General features: G+C 47.7%; 1 protein-coding gene across 2 annotated transcripts in view; it reads right to left on the bottom strand.

Annotated features, from left to right (window-relative positions):
* The window catches only part of LOC141154701 (ras-like protein family member 11A-like), a 71,318-nt gene extending 65,990 nt beyond the window's left edge, over positions 1-5,328 (bottom strand). For both annotated transcript variants that reach the window (XM_073641039.1, XM_073641040.1), the window contains exon 1: positions 5,003-5,328. In XM_073641039.1, the coding sequence (XP_073497140.1) occupies positions 5,003-5,123 (121 nt within the window). In that variant the 5' untranslated portion in view covers positions 5,124-5,328. The remainder of the gene's footprint in view (positions 1-5,002) is intronic.
* Positions 5,329-15,814: the final 10,486 nt, after the last annotated feature.

The following is a 15,814-nucleotide window of genomic DNA, read 5'->3' as shown; positions in this document are numbered from 1 at the left end:
GAAGGAGCGCCATTAGACTTTTTGAATGTAAAATTTGTTTGAATAATTAGCGGACGCCATGTTGCGTTTGGAGAGCCCCTAATGTGCCTAAACAGTGGAAACCCCCCACAAGTGACACCATTTTGGAAACTATACCCCTTAGGGAACTTATCTAGATGTGTGGTGAGCACCTTGAACCCCCAGGTGCTTCACAGAAGTTTATAATATTGAGTTGTAAAAATAAAATTTTCACATTTTTCCCACAAACGTTTTTCATCCCCTAATTTTGCATTATCATAAGGATAACAGGAGAAATTGCACCATGAAATTTGTTGTGCAATTTCTTATTACAGGGAATCTTCCGTCATGGGTTCCGTCTGAATCACGTATTTCAGAGATTTACACGGAAACTCTGGTGTAAGTGCTCAGCGCAGAGCGCAGGATAAATGTGAGCTGAGCCTTACTGCGATCTTTGGGAGACATAATAAACAAATCAGTAGCAGGTGAAGAATTGGTTTTATTTGTTTTTTTCGCTGTTCCTCGTGTGGTATAAATAATAAGATTACTTTATTCTTCGGATTGGTGCGATTACAGCAATACCAGATTTATATCGGGTTTTTATGACTGACAGCTGTCACACACTAAAAGACGCTTTTTTTTTACAAAATCTAGTTTTTGCATCGCCATATTTGGAGAGCTATAATTTTTCCATGTTTCGGCTGACAGAGTCATGCGAGGGCTTGTTTTTTTGCGGGACGAGTTGACGTTTTTATTGGTACCATTTTTGGGTACGTGACATTTTTTGCTTTCTATTCCATTTTTTTGGGAGGTAAAAGGAACAAAAAACAATAATTCAGGAATTGTTTTTTGAGTTTTTTTTTATGCCGTTCTGCGTGTGGTAAAAGTGATCAGGCAGCATTATTATTCAGTACGTTTACAGCGATACTACACTTACCGTATTTTTTTTTATGTTTTGGCGCTTTTACACAAAACTATTTTATAGAAAAAATATTTTTTTTACATCACTTTATTCTGAGAGCTATAACTTTTTTATGTTTTGGCTGATGGAGCTGTATTGCAGCTCTTTTTTTTGCGGAACAAGATGACGTTTTCAGCGGTACCATTTTTATTTCCATTTTGCTTTTTGATTGCATTTTATTCCACTTTTTGCTTGGCGATATGATGAAAAAAGCATAGTTTTTTGCTCCATTTTTTATTTTTTTTATGGTGTGCAAAGAAGGAGTTAATTAGTGTGACAGTTTTATAGATCGGATTGTTTCGGACGCGGCGATACCAAATATGTGTACTTTTTTTTGTTTTTGCATAAATATACGGATTTATTGGTTTAATATTTTATTTATTTATTTTTATTTATTTTTAGACTTTTTTTTACAATTTTACTTAGTCCTGTATGGGACATTAATTTTTATTTTTCTAATCACTGTTCTCATGCAATGTAATAGACATGCATTGCATTGCGTGAGAGCTCTGCTGACAGTATAAAACTGTCATTATCTCCTGCTAGACTAGCTGCAGGCCGAGCCTAGCAGGACACCGTACATGGCAGACCCGGAGGCGGTCATGTGACCTCCGGCTGCCATGACAACGGCAGGTCCTGTCAGACATCAGGGGGCCGTCGGAGAGGTAAGTGGATGACCCCCTCTCCTCTCACTATCTTCTAAATGCCGCGATCACTATAGATCGCGGCATATAGAAGATAGCAAAGGGTTAACATCATTGGGACCTGATCCAATTAGGTCCCGATGATGCCCCCTGTCAGAGCTGTCGCTCTGCACCGCACCCACAGTGCTTGCAGGACCCTGGGGGTCCTGAGGGATGCGGGACCAACGACCGTTTATAAACGTCGGCGCTGCACAGAGCCCAGCAAGCGCCGACGTTTATGTACAGTGGGCGGTCGGGAATCGGTTAAAGAACCTTCATCAGTACACTCTGCAAGGCTATGTAGTAGAGATATAGCGGTATCTTATCAGAGAAATGTCAGGCATGTGACAAGTAGCAGGCTTCCTGTGTTGTGGCGTACCGACGCGATATCCACAGCTTGTCAGTGAGCTGCGCCTGATGAAGGTTCTTTAACCAAAACGTCTGCTGTGTAACACTCTCTGTTTGCTGGCTTATTAAATTGTTTGAAACTTTACCTTGAGTGCCGGGTTTTTGCATTACTGTATTCAGTCCGGCTTCTCGCCACCCACTCAATTTCAATTCTCCCCGGTTTGCGCCAAAGTCACATGAATAGTCTTGTTGAAGTCCTGCACTTGCGCACTGCGTAGTGTCATCCACTTTTGCGCAATGTGTATTGTTAAGTTGCACATCGCCGCGCGTGCGCAGTGACGATCGGCTCCCACGCAGTGAAGATCGGCTCCCGTGTGTGCGCAGTGACGATCGGCTCCCGCGCAGTGACGATCAGCTCCCGTGCGTGCGCAGTGACGATCGGCTCCCGTGCGTGCGCAGTGACGATCGGTTCCCGCGCGTGCGCAGTGACGATCGGCTCCCGTGCAGTGACGATCGGCTCCCTCGCGGGCGCAGTGACGATCGGCTCCCGCGAGTGCGCAGTGACGATCGGCTCCCGCACGTGCGCAGTGACGATCGGCTCCCGTGCGTGCACAGTGACGATCGGCTCCCGTGCGTGCGCAGTGACGATCGGCTCCCGCGAGTGCGCAGTGACGATCGGCTCCCGCGCGTGCGCAGTGACGATCGGCTCCCGCGCGTGCGCAGTGACGATCGGCTCCCACGCGTGCGCAGTGACGATCGGCTCCCGCGCGTGCGGCGACGCGCGGCCATATGATACACATTGCGCAAGCATGGGTGAGAGTACACAGTGTTCAAGCACGGGACTTCAACAAGACTATTCATGTGATGTCGGTGCAAACCGGGGACAATTCAAATTAATACAGTAGTTATATATCACAGTACAGGTAAAATTAATACTGTGATGTCACAGTAGAAGTCTAATAAATAGAGTGATGTCTCACTAATGGGATAAAAAACATTTAAAGTTTATAGCATGTTGCAGTGCAGACATAATTGACAGTGATATATGTTTCCAAAAGTAATAGTCACAATGATGAAACAATAAAGCATGCTGACATAAATTGCACACAGTGATGTCACAGTATGGGAACAGTATTCACTATGCTGTCAGAGAACTGCTAATGGTGAAGGACTATGGCAAAGTCACCGCACAAGGAAACAGTTTAAGTGCTCCTTACTGTGTCTTAATTAAGAAGACGCATTGGAGTTGCATTTGATGCAACTTTGCGGTGCCCTAAAACAGTCATGCGAAAGTCACGCTACTCCAGAGCTGAATGCATACTAAGGCAGTATTATAATTTTTCCAAATTTGTGTGAACCAAACAAGAAAGAAAATCACAGAACAGTCACCTAATGCGACATTTCTCTGGCTGGTAATGCTCAATCAGTGATTTTAAACCACTTACACTGACCTTACAGGATTACACAATATTTCACAATATATTTACAACTCTATCCAAAAATAAGCTTGTATAGTTAAATGCAACTTCCTGAATGGAATGGTTGGTACATACTGTCCTATGAAGATGCAGACGACCAGAGAACATGGATGGATTAATACACTAAGTCATAAATACATGCAAAAACCTTCATAATAATACTGATAAACACTACCAGGAATACTGAATCCCTGTACAAGAAGGCACGAATGCTAAAATCATTAAAATAGTTGAAGCTTTATTATTATTTCATATATATAAAATAAAGTTAAAAAACAAGCAGAGATATGCGAAATGTAGCAAACAGATATCACAGGTCTTCAAATAGGAGTAAATGCACTCTCAAGGTTAGCAGAAATCCACACTACAGTGATAGATGAACTGAAGTAGGAGTCTATAAGTCAATAAATAAAGTGCAAGTGCCATTGTAATTACAAAGGTTTTACTACCTGTTTGTCCAACACCATTGGTTAATATTGAAATGCAAAAGTATGGGTTTGTAAGAGGTGCATAGTCATTGGAAAAAGCTCAGGCGAAACGGCGTCTTCGGGGTGGTAGCCCAGATACACACAGGATTCTCCTTTCAAAATTGTAAGTACTAACATGTGACTATTCTGAATGACTATGCACCTCTTACAAACCCATACTTTTGCATTTCCATATTAACCAATGATGTTGGACAAACAGTAGTAGAACCTTGGTAATTACAATGGCACTTGCACTTTATTTATTGACTTATAGACTCCTACTTCAGTTCATCTATCACTGTAGTGTGGTTTTCTGCTAACATTCAGAGTGCATTTACTCCTATTTGAAGACCTGTGATATCTGTTTGCTACATTTTGGGATATCTCTGCTTGTTTTTTAACTTTATTTTATAGATATGAAATAATAATAATAAAGCTTCAACTATTTTAATGATTTTAGCATTTGTGCCTTCTTTCATGGGGATTCATGACCAAGAGAACATGTAGAAAAGAACCACTGTGTATAATAAATTCCCTTTTGCAACAAGCGCTGATCGATGATATGACAGATCAGTAAGGTGCTCATTTGAAGATCCTTTTTGCTGTATGGGAATGAACAATTGTTAAGACTGTTTAAAGTGCTGCCGACAATTATGTTTTAGGCTGCATAAAAAATGTGAACAGCCAACGAGTCGTCGTTTTCTAGTTCAATGGCTGATCACTGACAAGGACCAAACGAATGAATGATCCGTAAATGAGTGTTCTTGTGGACGTTCATTAGGCAGATTATCAACCCATGGAAAATGGCATTTATTGTATGAAGCATTGAGGTACAATCATTGTGCTTTGACAGCAAACCGATGCATTTGATCCTGTTTCAACTCTAATACTTAATGCTCAGCTCTACTACTAGACACATAAATCCTAAAGAAATGTCATTCTGAGCACTAATTAATAAGGTATGTATCTTACAGGAAGTGCAAATTTGAAGATCGAGAACTGTAGAAGATCATTGTCTTCATTGTGAAGAAATCCACATTACTACTACTAGGTATTTATAAGTCTTACCTGTTTTTCCAACACCGCTGCCCCCCAGAACCACAATCTTGATGTTCCTGTTAGCATCACAATCCAAGAGGGGGTATTCAGGGATAGGAACTAGTAGATAGTTGTGGGAGAACTGGGACATAGTCTATGGGGCTAATGCCAAAAAAATATCCAATGGGAATGATGAAGTATTATTATTAGGTTCCACAGCTTCTTGAGTCTAATATCATTGTTTGAAAGTAGGTCAGGCTGCTGAGACCTCCAAAGGCAAGACAGGACTGTGCCCACTCTGAGGGACTCAACGGCAGAGGGGAACTTTTCTCTCCCAGCTTGAGTGAAAACTGATTCCTACATCCAGCATCCAATCAGAAGTTGTTCATTGACATTCCGTGGGGAGGGGATATGGGAAATAGTGATTTTAACTGTATCTCCTCCTGAGATATTCATTCTTTAGATAACCTCCTATATCTCCCTACATTTCCTGGGCAGACTGTATATCAGACCAGAAAGCATGAAGCAGAACTCTACAACTTTTTATTTAGAAATCAATATTTTAATTTTTGGAATTTAATTGCTGAAACTTTTGATGCAAACCACATTGTAAGTAGCTGATAGATCTTAATAATAGTTTCGCTGAAATAATAGGTCTCTACTATATGTTTCGAGTTTACAAACAGTTAAACCATACAAATCACTGATATGTTCAAAGGTACTAAAATATCTTCAGTTATACATGGGATATGAAATTTACATACTGGAAAGTCAGTTTCATAGAGTTACAGAATCCCAAAGATTTGCATTGCCACATTTGATCGTCTGCGTAGAAACGGTTAATCAAAACTGTTGGTTCTTCAATTTGAGAAAGAGTTCAGGCTTCATTGATTTAATCCCTATTCTTGTGAGACACCCTGCTAGAGGGAGACAGAGAACAATAAGTCCTGGAGACTGTGAGTCAGTTGTAAAACATGCAGTCTCTCATAGATCCATACAAAATGTAGAGTCTTGTCCGCATCCCAATAGTGGCAAACTTTGTCAATCTGCTGTCATAAAAACTGGTGCGTGTTAGAGGCGTGAATTAAGGCAGATATATCTAAATGAAAAATGTTGCTTCTATTTATGATCTAAGTAATAATTCTGTCTAATATCTAGCTGAAGTTCCTGATATGGATTTTTTTTTACATAATAACTTAAAACTAAATTGTAAATATTTTAAGTTAACTACAGGTCTCTGTAAAAAGACACAAACACATTCTAGGCGTAATGAATTTACCCAGAATTTGCTGGTAAATTCCAACCTTTGCAGTTCATGGCAGAGACAGGAGTAACAGCACACACCTCGGGAAACAACCAAGCGAGGCTCAGCTACTCGTCAGTTGTCTTCTATTAGCTACGGAATCAGCCCAGACTTACATTATAAAATAATCGCAGTACAATCAAAAAGTTCTGCAAAAATGCTACCAAAAATCGAATAATAACTCCCATTAAAAGTCTGGGCAAAGTATTAATATGAAAGCAAGTGGTCTTTGATTTTTTTATGGACCATGCAGACTGTGATAGTGTTGAACGGCCCTAGTTTTGCTGTTTTATTTTAGAAGAGCTTCACTTCTTATGGCCAGCGCTTTGGGCTTGCTCACATGAGCGTATAACTCGGACGAGTGCTATCTGATGTTTTACCAGATGGCACTCGGCCCAATGTTATAATACCGGGCACAGCTGAATTGCGTTTTTTTTTTAATTTATCACGCCGATTCGATATGAGAAAACAATCGCAGCATGCTGCGAATGGCTCTGTGAATCGGATAACATGCACCCATACAAGTCTATAGGTGCGTGTAAAACATCAGACTGCACTCGAATGACATCCGACTGCAGACAGATTTCCGCAGACTCAGAAAATGGAGAAGATGGAGAAATTAAGTTCTCCATCTTTTCCACACCTATGATACGATTTTCTCATGCGAGAGCATTGAATCACACTAAGCAGGCATTCTGATCATATTCATAGCGTATCATTAACATAATTCATCTGAGTCCCTCGTAGAGAGAATATACGACGGTGTGACCCTGACCTTAGTTATATTACCACCTCAGCCACATAAGCTACATTATGAGAAAAGTCTAAGCCAAACTTTGTAGCCTTGATTTATAACAGACAGTGTCCGAGTGTTGATGTTTGGGGCCATGACTGTAGGAGTCAACAAAGGTTAAAATGTCTCCATCATAATATTTCAAATAAGTATGCTCTGATTTTTCTGCAGTTTCAATCCCCAGGATCAGCGCTCTGTACTGTAATCTAACACATCTCATATTAATCTGCTCATTAGAACACTAAACTGCATTGTTGCTTTAAGATATAGCTCTCCTCCTGAATAATTACAGAGGGCTTGATATCCTATATGTTCTTGGCAACCTGGAAAGTTATTTCAAAATCATGTGAACTTTCGAAAAAAATGTGTTTGGAGTAGGTAAGAGCACAAGTAAGTAATCCACCAGCGAGAAGAGGAAGATTAGATAATTGCCACATATGTGCTGAGTTATTTGAGCCCCAGTAAGATGATACAGTGGAGTTTTGCAGTAATTTACTTCATTAACATAGTTCATAGTATGTATCAGTAGAAAGCTGGAATAGAACAATCACACAGCAAAGAATATACAAAAATAGCAACACTAAAAGAGACATCATGCATGACCTTACAGTATTAGTGCATGGGGTTTACGCATCTGTCTCTACATAAACTAAACAAATTGGGCAGAATTTATAAATCAGTCACATGATGGAATGGCAACAACATAGGGGGGAAGGGTAATTACTAGTGATGAGCGAGCATGCTCGCTACTGCACGGTGCTCGCCCGAGCATCTCACTGTTCGAGATGCTCGGCGCTCGCCAAGTATTTCCGGGGTTGCTCGGCGGGAGCTCGGGTCCCCTCCCTGCATGTTTGGAGCTCTTTAGAGCGCCAATCAGCATGCAGGGATTGTCTGCCACACACTGTAATTGACTCGCCCCCTGGGCCGTGGGGCACTCGGATCCGGGCAATAGGGGGAACGATGGGAGTAGTAGTGGCAACCCGGTTCCGTGGCTCAGGGTGGTCAGGCCAGTGGTAGTCCGTTATGTGTTGTTGATTATGTCCGACTACGCCACCCGTGGATTTGCGGTCATTAGGTACCGCCGCTGCAAGGCAGACCGCTGGGGCTGATGAGGTGTGCAGCTGGGATGGTTTGACTCCCCACGGGAAGAGTGCGGCCCCAGGGCAGTGTAGTGGATGGTGGGAGTGATGGTGGTGAGAGTCCCAGTACCGGTAGTGCTGGAGGCGCGAAGGAGCACACAGACAATAGGTTGCAGTCCAGGGTCTTTACTGAAACAGGTAAACTGACCCATAAACAGTCCCAGCTAGGAGGGGACCTGGATGTCTGAGAGCAACGGGGAAATTGGCCCTGGTCAGGGTGAGGGTGTAGGCCTACCGTGCTTTCTGCGCTCCTTCTGGCTATCTCCTCGTTATAGGGTAACAGCCTACGTTTCCAAGCTTTCCGTGTATTCTCGCCTGTATGGCCTGCGACGTGGGTTCCTTTCTGCTCCCAGCCTTGTACGGCTTTGCTGGTCCCTTCTGTTGTGGCAGGGCCTCTAGGCTTCTTAGGCCAAGGAATATACAGTCCCTTGCGGACTGATTCTCTGCTGGAAGATGTAGAATCCTCCCAGCCTCAGACACCAAAGTCTGGTAAAGTCAGTCTCTTATCTGCCAAGACAGGCTTGCTTTGCCTCTTGTCTCTGGCTTGTGGCTCTCCTCCTGCCACACTTCCTCTTAGGTGCAGTGCAACTGTCTGTCCCTGCTCTGCTCTGGGACAAGTCTCAGTGCTGAGACAGACCATCAAGTTCTCTCTAACCCTGCCCCCAGTACCAGCTTTTATAGGGGCAGCCTGCTCCCCCTACTGGCCTGAGACCGGAGGCATTGCATGCTAATGTTCCCCTGACTAGAGAACCTCCCCCTTGCTCTCAGACACAGCTTTAATACATTTTGTGGCATCCAGGCCAGGGTGACACATTCCCCCCTAGTGAAATTTAGTACTCCGGGACTAAACAATAAACAAAGACAATATGCATAACCATAAAACATTAACAGACAGACGACGCACAGATTGAGTTCTTAAGGTCACAGTATGGTCTGTGACCGGGTGTCCATATCACCAGCACAACGGGGAGCCTTAACCAGGTGGGGGTCTGTCCTACCCCAAGTCCTTTACAGTCTTAGTTCATTCCTGGGTTAGGCTCCGAACGCAGTCCATACAAGGTCCCAGTTATAAAAAGTCCATAACCTTTGAGTCCTTACGGTAGCTGCAAGAAACTGAAACACAGAATTACCAAACAAGCAAGTAACTTGGCAAACAATTCAACATTTGGCAACAGGGTCATTTACAATTTTAGTACACTCTATATTCTCCAGCGAGCGGGTATCTGCCCCTTTGTGCTCCTGGTTGACCTCCTTAACCCACTGTCTGGTGGTGGACCAACCTGGCTTTCCCCACTAGCGTTAGGGGTACAGCTACCAGCTGGGTGTACAGGTAGGGCAGGCAGCTGTCTGCGGGTTCTTTGGCTTACCGCAGGCATGGCAGGCTCACTGTCAGCAGAGGGTTGACTCTCCTGGGCTGCTGGTACAGGCTCTTCTGCCTCTGGAACCGCTTGCTCCTCTTCACCTTCCGGCTCTGGTGTTGGTTGTTGCTGTGCCGGTTGCAGGAAATGCAGGATGGGTACCACTATGGCATCATTTATGCGAGTCCAGGACTGAGGGAACTCTCCGAGAACGGTGCTGATCATTTCTTCCTTGTCCTCTGCGGGTTCAAGGTCACTCTGATCCTCTTCTGCACTACGGAGTTGCTCGGGGCACCTTTTGAGGTTGTCTCTGGAGACGACACTCTTGGTTTCTCCTCCGTCCTTGGTGATTACGCACACCTTTGGGTTGTCGTGGTCAGACTGCAGTACGGTGTAGGGTTCCCTTTCCCACTGGTCGTCCAACTTATGTAGCCTTCTCTTCCGCTTCAGGACTTGCTCACCAGGTTCTAGGGGACCAGCAGGGGCGTGTTGGTTGAAGAGTTTTTCTTGCCTCTCTCTCACCTGGGCCAGGCTCTTCTCCACACTCTCCTGTACCTTCTTGTACTGCAGTTGCCTTTCCATATCCCAGTCCGCATCCGGGGAGGTGTCCTCAGGTATTAGGACTCCCATCTCCAGGTCTACGGGCAGCTTACCTGGTCTAGCTCGCATCAGGTAAGCCGGGGTGCAGTTTGTAGCATTCACCGGGATATTGTTGTATAGGTCTATCAGGTCCGGCAGTTTTTCTGGCCACAGGCTGCGTTCCTCCAGGGGCAACGTCTTCAGGAGATCAATGACTATATTGTTCATCTTCTCACACATCCCGTTGGTTTGGGGGTGGTAAGGCGTTGTACGAATCTTCTTACAGCCATAGAGGTTGCAGAACTCCTGGAAGATTTCAGCCTCAAACGCTGGACCCTGGTCTGTCAGGACCTGTTCCAGATACCCGTGTGGACGGCAGAAGTATTGCTGGAAGGCTTTGGCCGCTGTTTGGGCTGTCAAGTCCTTTACCGGGACCACCACTAGAAAACGGAAATAGTGGTCCACGATTGTCAGGGCATAGATGTATCCTGACCGGCTGGGAGCCAATTTGACATGGTCCAGAGCTACCAGCTCAAGAGACTGCGTGGTGACGATGGGCCTCAAGGGTGTCATCTGGCTGGCACGGTCCTTCCTCCTCAGGTGACAAGGGCCACAGTCTCTGCACCATTTTTCTACAGCTCCTCTCATGCCGACCCAAAAGAACTTTCCTCTTAGCAGGAACTCCAGTTTCTTCCAACCGAAGTGTCCCGCTCTGTCATGGTAAGCCCCCAGGACCATAGCTGCATCCCGCCTTGGGACCACGACTTGCCAGGTCAGCTCGTGCGTTCGGTGGTTGACAATCCTTCTGCACAACTTGCCTTCGTAGAGGAACAGCTTGCTCTTCTCTTTCCATAGCTGCTTGGCTTCCTCTGGGGCATCCGGATCCATGCGGGCGTCTTCCTGGGTCAGCAGATCTTTCACCAGGCGGATGGCAGGGTCACTATCTTGGGTCTCGGCCCAGCTGTGGTGAGGTAGTGGATTGATCATCACGGTTGTTAGATCCTCCTCCTTCACACGGTGAGAGTGTTGAGCGGCTCCATACCGGTGAAACGCGGGGAGTTCTACCTCCTCCAGCTCTTCTGGGTCTTCGTCACCTTCAGGTAAGTGAGGCATCCTTGATAGGGCGTCAGCGTTGGCATTGGTTTTGCCGGCCCGGTACTTGATCACGAAGTCATAGTTGGAGAGACGGGCCATCCACCGCTGTTCTAGGGCACCCAGTCTTGCATTGTCCAGGTGTGTCAACGGGTTGTTGTCCGTGTACACGGTGAACTTTGCGGAGGCCAGGTAATGCTTGAAGCGTTCCGTTACGGCCCACACCACCGCCAAGAATTCTAGCTTAAAGGAGCTGTAATTCTCCGGGTTCCTCTCGGTGGGTCTCAGCTTCCGGCTGGCGTACGCGATCACCCTTTCTCTGCCCTGTTGGTTTTGGGACAGTACGGCTCCCAGTCCCACATTACTGGCGTCTGTGTGGAGAATAAAAGGCTGGCCATAGTCAGGGTAGGCCAGGATCTCATCCCCCGTGAGGGCCATCTTCAACTGGCGGAAGGACTCCTCTTCCGGTTTATCCCACTTGAAGGGTGGCTTTTGACTCCTGGACTTAGATTGTCCGATCAGGAGGTCCTGCATAGGAGCTGCCATCTTAGTGAACCCGGGGATGAACCTTCGGTAGTAGCCTACCAACCCGAGAAACTGTCTCACCTCTTTGATGTTCGAGGGGCTTGGCCAGCTCTTGCTTGCCGTGACCTTGTCAGGGTCGGGGGCCACTCCTTCCGCGCTTACCACGTGCCCTAGGTACTGGACCTTTGGTTTCAGCAGGTGACACTTCGATGGTTTCACCTTCAGGCCATAGCCTGCCAGGGCTTCGAACACCTCGGCCAGGTGCTTTAGATGGTCCTCGTAGGTCTTTGAATAGACGATCACGTCGTCCACGTAAAGGAGGACCGTCTCGAAGTTTCGGTGCCCTAGACAGCATTCCATCAGCCTCTGGAAGGTCCCAGGTGCGTTGCAGAGCCCGAAGGGCATACAGTTGAACTCACTCAGTCCCATCGGGGTGGTGAAGGCGGTCTTCTCCTTGTCAGCCTCTGCCACAGGAACCTGCCAGTACCCGCTAGTAAGGTCCAAAGTAGAAAAGAAGTTAGCTGATTTTAGTGCGGCTAAAGACTCCTCTATTCTAGGCAGCGGATATGCGTCTTTGTGGGTGATACGGTTGATTTGTCTATAGTCCACGCACATTCTCATGGTGCCGTCTTTCTTTTTTACTAGAACCAAGGGGGCTGCCCAGGGGCTACAGCTGTCTCTAATGACCCCAGCTTCTTTCATCTCTCTTAGTATGCCCTTTGCGTTCTGATAATGTGCAGGGGGTACAGGCCTGTGTCTCTCTTTTATTGATGGGTGGCTCCCTGTGGGGATGTGGTGTTCTATCCCCTTTACTCTGCCGAAGTCTAACGGGTGCTTACTAAAGACTCTCTCGTACTCCTGTACCACCCGGTAGACTCCTTGTTTTTGGTGCAGGGGAGTGGAGTCAGCACCCACATGGAGTTTCCGGCACCAGTCCTCCTTTTGTTTCTGGGAGCCATTACCCTCCGCCTGTGGAGATGGAGGCAAGGGTTCCACGGCCCTGATAGCTTTGTGTTCGACAACAAACAGTTTGGCGAGTGTAGCGTACCTGGGTAAGTGTACTTCCCTCTCCCCAATGTTGAGGATGCGGACGGGCATCCTCCCATGACGGACATCAACCACCCCCTGGGCTGTCAAAATGGTGGGCCTGCTGTCTGAGTACACGGGTTCTACCATGGCTTGGTAGTCTCTACCTCTCAACCCGATTGCAGTCTGACACCAGATCATCATTTCACTTTTGGGAGGCATGGAAATGGGGAATGGGTCACTCAGTCTTACGCTACCGATTTCACCACCAGACAGTTCTACCTGCTGCCGTCTCATCAGGGCTTTTATCTCCTTGTTGAGGACTCTCTGTTGGCTGGAACTAGCATTCACTGCCACCTGTTGTAGAATTACAATTACCTCTGAAAGATAATTTTCAATTACGTTAGTACCCACAGTTATTTTAGGGTGACTTTCACGACGGTCAATGTCCACAATAATCACTCCCTGTGCCAGTAGTTCAACTTTACCAATTTTAATGGTCATCTCCTTGAACCCCATCTGCGGCACGGGTAAGCCATTACTGGCGATGATGCTCAAGTTACTGTCTGGATACCGTGTGATATCAGCATCAGTCCAATACTGCTTAAAAAGTACATAAGGGATAGTGCTTACTTGCGACCCAGTATCCAGCAAGGCGCTCATGGGGATACCGTCCAGCAACACGGGTAAAACCGGGCGCCCCCCAATGTACTTATTACGCCAATTGTAAGGGCCTGGTGATCTTATGCCTGGGGGTTGGCCCTCTGCCCCAGGTTGGACCCGTTTAAATTACAGTACCTGGAAATGTGTCCGGGCTGGTTGCATCGACGGCAAATGGGCTGTCCATCCTCTGCGTAGCGGTCTGTGGGCCTCCCTCGGAACGACGGGATCCTCCTCTGTCGACGCCACGGGACATCCTCTGGACTTGAAGCCAGCTCGATGGGTCTTGACGGGTCCACTTGCAACGCCTGGACGGTCCTGGTCAACGCCGCGAAGTTCCTGGTCAGCTCTTGGACTTGGTGGTGCAGGTCTTTCGACGGGGCTTGGTTCAGGGCCTGTGCATCAGCCCCCACGGGGTCCATAGAGGAGGGCGCCGCCTCCTGGTGGTAGGTGAGAGCAGGGCGCTGGGGGTTTATAGCGCCACTGGTTGCAGATTCACGGAGCACCCTTATGGCCCTGTCCTTAAATTGGGCAAAGGTCAGGTCGGGGTTCTGAAAGAACATGAGGCGCAGTTGGGCCCTGTGGGCGCTAGACAGCAGACCTTCTATAAATTGTTCTGTTAGCAGCTTATCCGTTTCCTGCACACTGCCAGGGTCAGTTTGTTGAATAGCCCTCAAGGCTTCCTGCAGATTTAGGGCATAGTCTCTGATGCTGTCCTGTGTCCGCTGCTTACATCCATAGAACCTCATTTTAATCTCAGCGGAGGTACGTGTGTCAAAGGTACCCCGCAGCCGGGCCAGAATACCCTTCACAGTCCTTTTCTCCTCAGTGGGCCATGATTTTACCTCCCTTTGGGCTGCGCCAATTAACTGCCCTGTTAGTATGCTGACCTTCTGTTCCTCTGTCAGGGGGTAAACCTGGAACAAACTGTACAGCCTTTCCTTAAAGTCAGTTAGGGCATGGGGCTCCCCTGAGTACTTGGGCAGCCAGGCCGCTCCAGGGATGTAGGGCAGGGAAAAGGGCATCACCGCTGTTGCAGCTGCGTTGGTGGTAGTGGGCGCCTCTGTGTCCGACATCTTCCTCCCCCCTAGTTAAGCGTGGCCTACCTTCCGACGATCCTCTTCTGTAGGCCGCGGCTCCGCTGCTGCTGCTCTGGACGTGGACCTTGCGTCGCGTCCTGATGACGTCAGCGTCGCTCTCTCTCCCTTCCAGGACCTTGCGCAGCGTCGGTGCGTGGGGCGGAGCTTTGGGTCTCGCGCGCTTTCGGCGTCCACGCCCCTCTTCTTCCCGCGCGGCGTCCTCAAGATGGCATCCGACGGCGGGAAAACGACTTCGGATGGCGGGAAAACAGCTGAAGATGGCGGGAACCGACTAAAGATGGCGGGAAACGGCTCCGGATGGCGGGAACCTTCACCACGGCAGGTATGACAGTCTTTTGAAGGCACGCAGTACCCGGTGGTTGCGGGCACGAAATCCTGCTGACTACGCCAAAGCTGACTCGCCCCCTGGGCCGTGGGGCACTCGGATCCGGGCAATAGGGGGAACGATGGGAGTAGTAGTGGCAACCCGGTTCCGTGGCTCAGGGTGGTCAGGCCAGTGGTAGTCCGTTATGTGTTGTTGATTATGTCCGACTACGCCACCCGTGGATTTGCGGTCATTAGGTACCGCCGCTGCAAGGCAGACCGCTGGGGCTGATGAGGTGTGCAGCTGGGATGGTTTGACTCCCCACGGGAAGAGTGCGGCCCCAGGGCAGTGTAGTGGATGATGGGAGTGATGGTGGTGAGAGTCCCAGTACCGGTAGTGCTGGAGGCACGAAGGAGCACACAGACAATAGGTTGCAGTCCAGGGTCTTTACTGAAACAGGTAAACTGACCCATAAACAGTCCCAGCTAGGAGGGGACCTGGATGTCTGAGAGCAACGGGGAAATTGGCCCTGGTCAGGGTGAGGGTGTAGGCCTACCGTGCTTTCTGCGCTCCTTCTGGCTATCTCCTCGTTATAGGGTAACAGCCCACGTTTCCAAGCTTTCCATGTATTCTCGCCTGTATGGCCTGCGACGTGGGTTCCTTTCTGCTCCCAGCCTTGTACGGCTTTGCTGGTCCCTTCTGTTGTGGCAGGGCCTCTAGGCTTCTTAGGCCAAGGAATATACAGTCCCTTGCGGACTGATTCTCTGCTGGAAGATGTAGAATCCTCCCAGCCTCAGACACCAAAGTCTGGTAAAGTCAGTCTCTTATCTGCCAAGACAGGCTTGCTTTGCCTCTTGTCTCTGGCTTGTGGCTCTCCTCCTGCCACACTTCCTCTTAGGTGCAGTGCAACTGTCTGTCCCTGCTCTGCTCTGGGACAAGTCTCAGTGCTGAGACAGACCATCA

The sequence above is a fragment of the Phyllobates terribilis genome, unplaced genomic scaffold (genome assembly GCF_046119375.1).
Source record: "Phyllobates terribilis strain yellow unplaced genomic scaffold, ASM4611937v1 Scaffold_7__3_contigs__length_470593459, whole genome shotgun sequence".
Lineage (NCBI taxonomy): Eukaryota > Metazoa > Chordata > Amphibia > Anura > Dendrobatidae > Phyllobates > Phyllobates terribilis.
The sequence above is the reverse complement of the archived record's forward strand: the minus strand, read 5'-3'. Positions and strand labels throughout refer to the sequence as shown.